Genomic DNA, 7,500 nt, shown 5'->3' with positions numbered 1-7,500 from the left:
ACTACTACTGTTACTACTGCTACTGCTACTCTTCAGAAGCTTCTGTGCTGTACATCTAACTAAGCGGTAAGGCTCATTTTTCAGACCAATACTAATGGAAAACAGCCACACGCGACCATAGGATGCTACTCTGGTAGATCAAAGTTCCTGAGAGAGAGAGAGAGAGAGAGAGAGAGAGAGAGAGAGAGAGAGAGAGAGAGAGAGAGAGAGAGAGAGAGAGAGAGAGAGAGAGAGAGAGAGAGAGAGAGAGTGTGTGTGTGTGTTTCACTATTCCTTACTACCATTTAAAGTACATAGGAAATATGTAAATTTTTCTTCTTACTGAAATTTCTTAGTGGTGCGTATGATCAAAGAAAACGTGCAAGAAGCATAACAGAAAACAGCTTTAAAACGGAAACTCGAATAAATTGGCCTCATTTCTATTTCTACTTTTACTTTATCATGTATTGTGCAATCAAAGAGAAATTATAGTCTGCATAACAGTTAGCCATTATGTGATGTTAAAAATCTTTATATTTATTTCCCGATACAATTTTCAAACTTTATTGGCCATTTAGTGCAGTACTACGCTGGATACTGCACAGTACACACACACACACACACACACACACACACACACACACCTCATTCCCCTTTTTATAACCCTCCTTCGCACTCCTTCCTCTTATTCCTTCTCCTACTTTCACAATTCACTACTCCGGAAAGAAAAAAAGGAAAAGTATATATATTACATTTCATCCTACGTAATGGAAACTCAATAGTCCCCTGGCGTGCGGGAGGAGCCAGATATTGCTGATATTACTTTTTCCTCCCCCTGCCCGGCGCCGCCCCGTGCTGTGCTGACAGGTGGGCGTGACGTGGCGGCCGATGAGTCAGATGGGGAGCTTCGAGTCCTCACTTTTATATATGATTTCCACCAGTTCCCCTTTACAACGCATCACTCTTTTTCTCTCCCACTTTTCTCTCGCCCACCACAATGTACGGTTTTTAGTTCTACCTGTTGTTTTCTTATTGTAAGCCTCACGGTCATGTAGGTACGTTGGGCTTCAGACGAGACGTAAATTTAAGTTCTCGAGGGCAATAATAACAAGCCGCGTCTCCCTCCTGTGTGCTCTAGGCGTGGCGGCGGATTCTCCAGGACGTCGCCGAGGGTTAGTCAAGTTAGGGTTATTCAGGAGGGGACGGAACTGATTTTCATAAGGAGGCGTGCTGGTGAGGGCGCGAGGAGGGCTGTGGCCGCGCACACCCGACCCTGCAGGAGGACCACATCCGCAGGGCGGGGCGGTGAGGGATTGTCGGAGGAACCTTAAAGGTGTAGCGTTTTCCCTCTGGGCCAGAAGACTGAGTCAGAGGGCCGCGAGGATGCTGCGAGCCACCAAGGTGCACCTGCAGGCTGGGTGGGGCGGGCGTGGACACTGACGGCATCGGCGGGGTCACTAAGTACGCAGTTTGCCGCGTGCTGGGACACAGGCCACGCCGCTGTCTCCTCGCCAGCAGCAGCAGCCACGGGCACAGCTCCTGCACCTCAGCACGCAAGTTGTTGATCCTGAAGGTGTACACAAGAGGACTGACGGTTGCAGGGAAGTACGCCCACCAGGCCACCCATGGAAACCACGCCCATCCCTGTCCGTTCCCCATGACGAGACCCAGGTGACTCAGCAGCAGGGGGGCGCGACCCAGCAGGGCCAGCAGGCACAGCGTTCCCAGGGAGATGACTGTGCGAGTCCTGTGATGGAGGTCTTCCCCCAGCGGCATCCAGCTTCCCCTGCGTCGCCCACACTCGTTCACCATGTCCACCACGCCAGTGTAGTTATCCCGGGCACCCTTACCTCCTCCACACACCTTGGTCATGTTGCTGCGGCTCCTGGCCAGGATGGAGGCCAGACAAAAGCCCACCAGCAGGGCGGGGATCACCAAAACCGCTAAGCAGCGCGCGGCGATGTACGTCAAGTGGGCGGTAGTGGGATGGGTGACGGGCACCCAAACACAGCGAGTGAGGCCGCCGGGCAGAGGTGGGGCCACTCGGCCACCCACCCCAAGGTGCGGCACAAGCGCCAAGGCCACACTGGCTGCCCAGGTGCCAACCAGCACCCTGCAGGCAGCGGGCGAGCCAAGAGGGGCACAGCGCCGAACCAGTAGCAGGTATCGGTCCACACACACTGCCGCCAGTACCGTCACGCCCTCCACCTCCACAACGCACCACAGGAATGCGTGGGCGTGACACAGGGGCGTGGGAAGTATTTGACCCTGGCTGAACAGCGACGCCAGTTCGAGTGGCATGAGGAGGCAGCAGGACAGGGCGTCACAGACGGCGACGGAGGCCAGCAGGAGATTGACAGGCGGGCGCATGGTTGGGGAGCGAGCGACCAGGATTACCACTAACCAGTTTCCCGTCCCGCCCACCACGCCCATCATTACGCCCACGCACGCCAGCACAGCCTTTTCGCCCACACCCACCGCTGCCTCCCAGTCTGTGTCATTGGTGATGTTCCACATAGTGTGTCCTGCTGCACGAGGAGACGAGATCACCACAACACGACGCCTTTCTTTGGGACTGGCCTCACCTCGTCCTCGTCGCCCACCACCATTCCCCTCCTCGGGTCTTTCACCAGACTTCACCGGGAGTTCAATCTTGCCTTTAATGCCTGCCCAGAACACGAAAGCAATGGATTAGAGAGACTGACAGCCAATTAACCACCCAGACAGGCGCAGAGACAGACAGACACGCAAGTTGAGGACAAGGCAAGGCACAGACACGCGGTATATCATTAGCATGTATTAGATGGATGAGTTAGTGTGCTTGGTGCGGTGCGGACTCCTGGAAATGTGGCGCGAGATAGAGGCACAAGAGGAAGCAGAATGTTAGGATGGTGCAAATAAAATGATCTGTAGATATTTATGCATATTCTCTCTCTCTCTCTCTCTCTCTCTCTCTCTCTCTCTCTCTCTCTCTCTCTCTCTCTCTCTCTCTCTCTCTCTCTCTCTCTCTCTCTCTCTCTCTCCCATGGTAATGTCAAAGTCCAAATTCAATTTCAGCCACATTTATTGAAAGAAAATATGCATCATATAAAACGAAAAAATGTGATACATATTGTTCAAGTTTATGGACAATTTCGATATTCCCACAAATTTCCTGAACAGCGAGTCACGTTTCATGATTATTAAACAGAACGCCAAGGGCAAAATAGCACTACAATATTGAAAGCTTCCTGTTAAGGCAATCACAGTTCATTAATCAAAGTTAGGAAATGTAAGAGGAGAATGTTAAATGTTTTTCCCTCTTAATTTATCACTGAAAGTCACTATGTATAAAAGGAAAACGTCTCGCAACGGGGGACACCAGTAATAAAGCTCAGATTATCAAGTAAATATTTTGTCCTCCACAGTCCAGTCACAACTTACAAGGAACAATCACCTCTATGAGTCTGTCAATATGTGCTACTCCTACCTGACAGGTTCCTCAGGACTTGGGTTATGTGGTAATAAGAAGTCTAGACAGGTGGGGCTGAGTGACGGGCAAGCTTCCCATCTGAGGGTCTGGCATGGAGGGGGTGACGAGATGGGAGCAAAGCTATAATAAAATGGGATGAACCTCTATATTGTATACGTGAGAAGGATCCAGAGATTATTAAGGTGTACTGGAAGTTCTTAACAAGGTGCACATTACACGCACAGTGGTGACTACGCTTTACACCGCAATCCCTAACAAAAGGTTGTATTCGTGTCCGTTTTCGAGCAACCCACACGGTGGATCCCTCAGGAAAAATGGAGGAAAAAACTCAGAGGAAAGATGAGATCACTTTTTCCAGGGATGTTCATTTGCAGGTTTACCTTCATCCTTTCTTTCCATACTTCTGTGGCGGCGGTGGTGGTTTTCTGTAAGAAGAGAGACGGGAAAAAAGTAGAAGTTAATTAACCACACACACACCTTTCCAGCGCAGCCACAAACTCTCCAAAACAATTAAAACACAAACCAGTGAAGGAAAGCCACAAAAATCTTACTTGCATCCGAGTTTTTCCTGCGCCGCGTTGAACTGCTGGAAGGAGAGCGCCATGGTCCCTGAGAACAGAAGCTTGGCGGCGCCCTTACAGCTCTTCTGCATCATCTTATCCGAGCTGCGGCCATCGCACGCCACGTACAGGCACGACTTGAGCTTCCCGTCACACTCTTTCTTGTTGACCTTGCAGGAGGTGGAGTAGCAGGCGTAGTGGGTGCTGCAGCAGTCCGTCATGGTGCTGATGGGCAGGGAGTCATCGTGTATGTGCAGGCCGAGTGCGCCACACCCACTGAAGCTGCTTGGTATCGGAATCTCATCTGGGTCAGTGAGAGAGTCTGGCTCCTGCACCGCCACCGCCTACAGCAGGAGGATAAGTAGATACAGTATAATAAATTGTAATACACTGCAATATTTTTTTCTTCTACAGCAGGAGACACACAGTACATAATAAATAGTGCAATAAATTATAATACACTTGATTTTTTTTCCCATTTTCGTTATGATTCAGTGCCTATTGTTTGTTTGTTATTCTCCGGTGTTTTGTAACGGAGTATTTTTAAGTAATAGTGCTGTGGGTACGTAATCAGTAGCTATAAATGTATTGTTGTCCTCTTATGAATCCAATGCGTTACAGAAAAGAGGAATTGATATGATTAATTGTACTACATTTCATATTTTACACACTTATCTTTTCATACCATCAAAATGCTAAAAATACAAAATCCTCTCTCTCTCTCTCTCTCTCTCTCTCTCTCTCTCTCTCTCTCTCTCTCTCTCTCTCTCTCTCTCTCTCTCAGTACACAATTGTTTTTCCTGATAACACAGTCAGCCAATCAGACACAAGTTCACTCATGCAGAGGGTCAGCCAGCCAATCAACAAGTTACAAGACTATCTCATTATCCAATCACTTGCCTTCCCCTGGGACCGAACTCACGAGGCCAGTCAATCAGCGTCAAGAGAGAGAGAGAGAGAGAGAGAGAGAGAGAGAGAGAGAGAGAGAGAGAGAGAGAGAGAGAGAGAGAGAGAGAGAGAGAGAGAGAGAGAGAGGGTGGGAGTAACCATGGTGACTCAGGTGTTTATATTTTACAGGTGACGTCACTACCTGGCCTTGAGTTGTCCAGGTGCATTGTTACCGGCTCAGGTAACGATGGCCTCACCTGAGACGCGTCACGGTCACCTGGAGTAATGAGGCAACACCTGGCCACTTGCATCCCTCCCAGGTAATCATAAGGGACTCAATGGTTTACGTCATCTTCTAACTGCTATTGTTGTTACTGCTACTTCCGCTACTACTACTACTACTACTATTACAACTGCATCATACTAACATACATCCACTGGTTTTCATCATACGCCAGTTTACCTAACATAAGTAACCATCCAGTGATCAACTAACGAACTAAGCACCTAATTATTTAACCTTGCTGACTAACTAATATTCTAAGAAATTAACCAACTAACTAACCTAGACCAAGTTAAAGTCTTCCCTCACATTCCTGGCACATGAAATAGTAAAATAGTAACAAAGGTCACACACACACACACACACACACACACACACACACACACACACACACACACACACACACACACACCTGGATGTCCTTTGTCTCCTCGGCCTTTGATGATAACGCCTCGGTCACCTGTCGGAAAAAAATGAAAATCAAAAGAGAATAAACAAGTGTCTAAAAAAAAAATTGCGTAGTGATTGATAAAATGAACCAAAATATATCAGTGTGCGTTATTTTGTGTTGCATATTTATACAATTTATTTCAGTTTGTGTAAAGGAATTGTATATGTAATAAAAAGTAAATAAAGCTCGCATACTATCAATTTAAATAATTACTGTTTGATGAATTATTCACGCTGGCACGATAAACTATACAAGCCAACTACCCCCAAAAATTATTACATTATTCACACACAGACACATATACAGATGTACTACACGTGTATGTGTACTACATGACTTTTTATGCCCTGCTTGCCACACACACACACACACACACACACACACACACACACACACACACACACACACACACACACACACACACACACACACATTTGTCGTTTTCCTTGTTCTAAGAAACTAACTTATAATCATGTAAACACACACACACACACACACACACACACACACACACACACACACACACACACACACACACACACACACACACACACACACACATATACACTGAATAAATTAATAAACGAAGATACAACCAACATATATATTACAAAACTCACCTGGATCTGTGCTGAGGTGTCCAGAAAGTTATCAATGGCACGGATGGCCTTGGACACGGCGCCCACACCCTCCGCCACGTCATGCAGGATGCGCCCCCCAGACACCACCGCGTCGTAAAGGTTCCAGAAGAGAGCCACGTTGTCAGCCCCCGTCAGCGTCGCCGTCAGGAGAAAGATCAAGAGAGACCGTGGATTCATTTTTGCGAATTTTTCTTCCTTTGATCTTTAAATATTTCGAAGCTATGTTTTAATATTCTTCTTGTGTCGTGTTTTCTTAACTTTTCTTCTTCGTCTTCTTTTTCTCTTTTATGTGCTGTGTCTGGTATTCTCTTTAATCTCTTTTATTTATTTTTCAGTCTTCTTTTTTTATTCGTTTCTGATATTTTCCTTCTCTTCAGTCTTTCGCTTCATGTCGTATACTGTTTGCTTCCAAAATTCTATTTCTATGAGTATGTATTTTGGCTTTCGGGAGTGTCGCAAGGTTAGCACAGTTCTTTCCTTTTCCCCTTGAAAAGTTTCTTTACTCGGGGAATTAAAAACAAACTGAAATTTGAAATTGTTCGTAAGATATTTGAGAAGAGTTTCCTAATTCATGATCTGAGGAAAAATAAACCCAATAAGATTTTTTTTTCTTCAGGTTTGTACAGTATGTGTCTGTGTGTGTGTGTGTGTGTGTGTGTGTGTGTGTGTGTGTGTGTGTGTGTGTAACTATGTTTTCCTCACTCAACTTTTTCAATTCGCTCTTCTCTCTTTTATCCCTTTTCTTTATTTCTCATCTTTCATCCCTTTATCTTCACTTTATTCATCTTTTTTTCCAATTATTCTTTCAGTGTTTCTAACTTTGTCCTCTCCAACTTTCACTTTGTCTTGAAATATTGAATGTCTTCCTTTCCTTGTCCACCACGTTGAAGTTTATGCTTTCATCTCTGTCATCCGATCTAGACTTTTGACTTAACGCACACTTCAATTGTCAGAAAAGCACCACCACTCTTCTTTACTTCACCTTAATTCACTGAGGTTAGGGAAACGAGTCTATCAGAAGTATTAACAGTAGCAGCAGCAATAGTAGTACTTGGTAACAGTAACAGAAGTAGCGGGTAGATACAACAGTGCCCGCTAGACTATACTCACTGCACCAACGTTTCCGCGGCGGCTGCTAAAAGGCAGCACCCTCACACTAGTGCCAAGAAAGGGAAGGTGCCAAGCGTGTCAACTCCCCAGACACTCAGGACCCGCACGACACCGCT

At 46.4% G+C, this 7,500-nt stretch overlaps 1 protein-coding gene across 29 annotated transcripts in view; it reads right to left on the bottom strand.

Annotated features, from left to right (window-relative positions):
• Nucleotides 1-298: 298 nt before the first annotated feature.
• The window catches only part of LOC135115862 (probable G-protein coupled receptor 45), a 313,244-nt gene continuing 306,042 nt past the window's right edge, over nucleotides 299-7,500 (bottom strand). For 15 of the 29 annotated variants that reach the window (XM_064032905.1, XM_064032907.1, XM_064032904.1 and 12 more), the window contains one exon: nucleotides 299-2,645. In XM_064032905.1, the coding sequence (XP_063888975.1) occupies nucleotides 1,195-2,496 (1,302 nt within the window). In that variant the 5' untranslated portion in view covers nucleotides 2,497-2,645 and the 3' untranslated portion in view covers nucleotides 299-1,194. Of the gene's footprint in view, nucleotides 2,646-3,025; nucleotides 3,877-4,002; nucleotides 4,356-5,594; nucleotides 5,643-6,253; nucleotides 6,851-7,256; nucleotides 7,491-7,500 lie in introns of those variants that run through there. The other 14 variants (XM_064032925.1, XM_064032924.1, XM_064032918.1 and 11 more) reach the window with 8 other exon arrangements.

Source organism: Scylla paramamosain, chromosome 30 (assembly GCF_035594125.1).
Source record: "Scylla paramamosain isolate STU-SP2022 chromosome 30, ASM3559412v1, whole genome shotgun sequence".
NCBI lineage: Eukaryota > Metazoa > Arthropoda > Malacostraca > Decapoda > Portunidae > Scylla > Scylla paramamosain.
The sequence above is the reverse complement of the archived record's forward strand: the minus strand, read 5'-3'. Positions and strand labels throughout refer to the sequence as shown.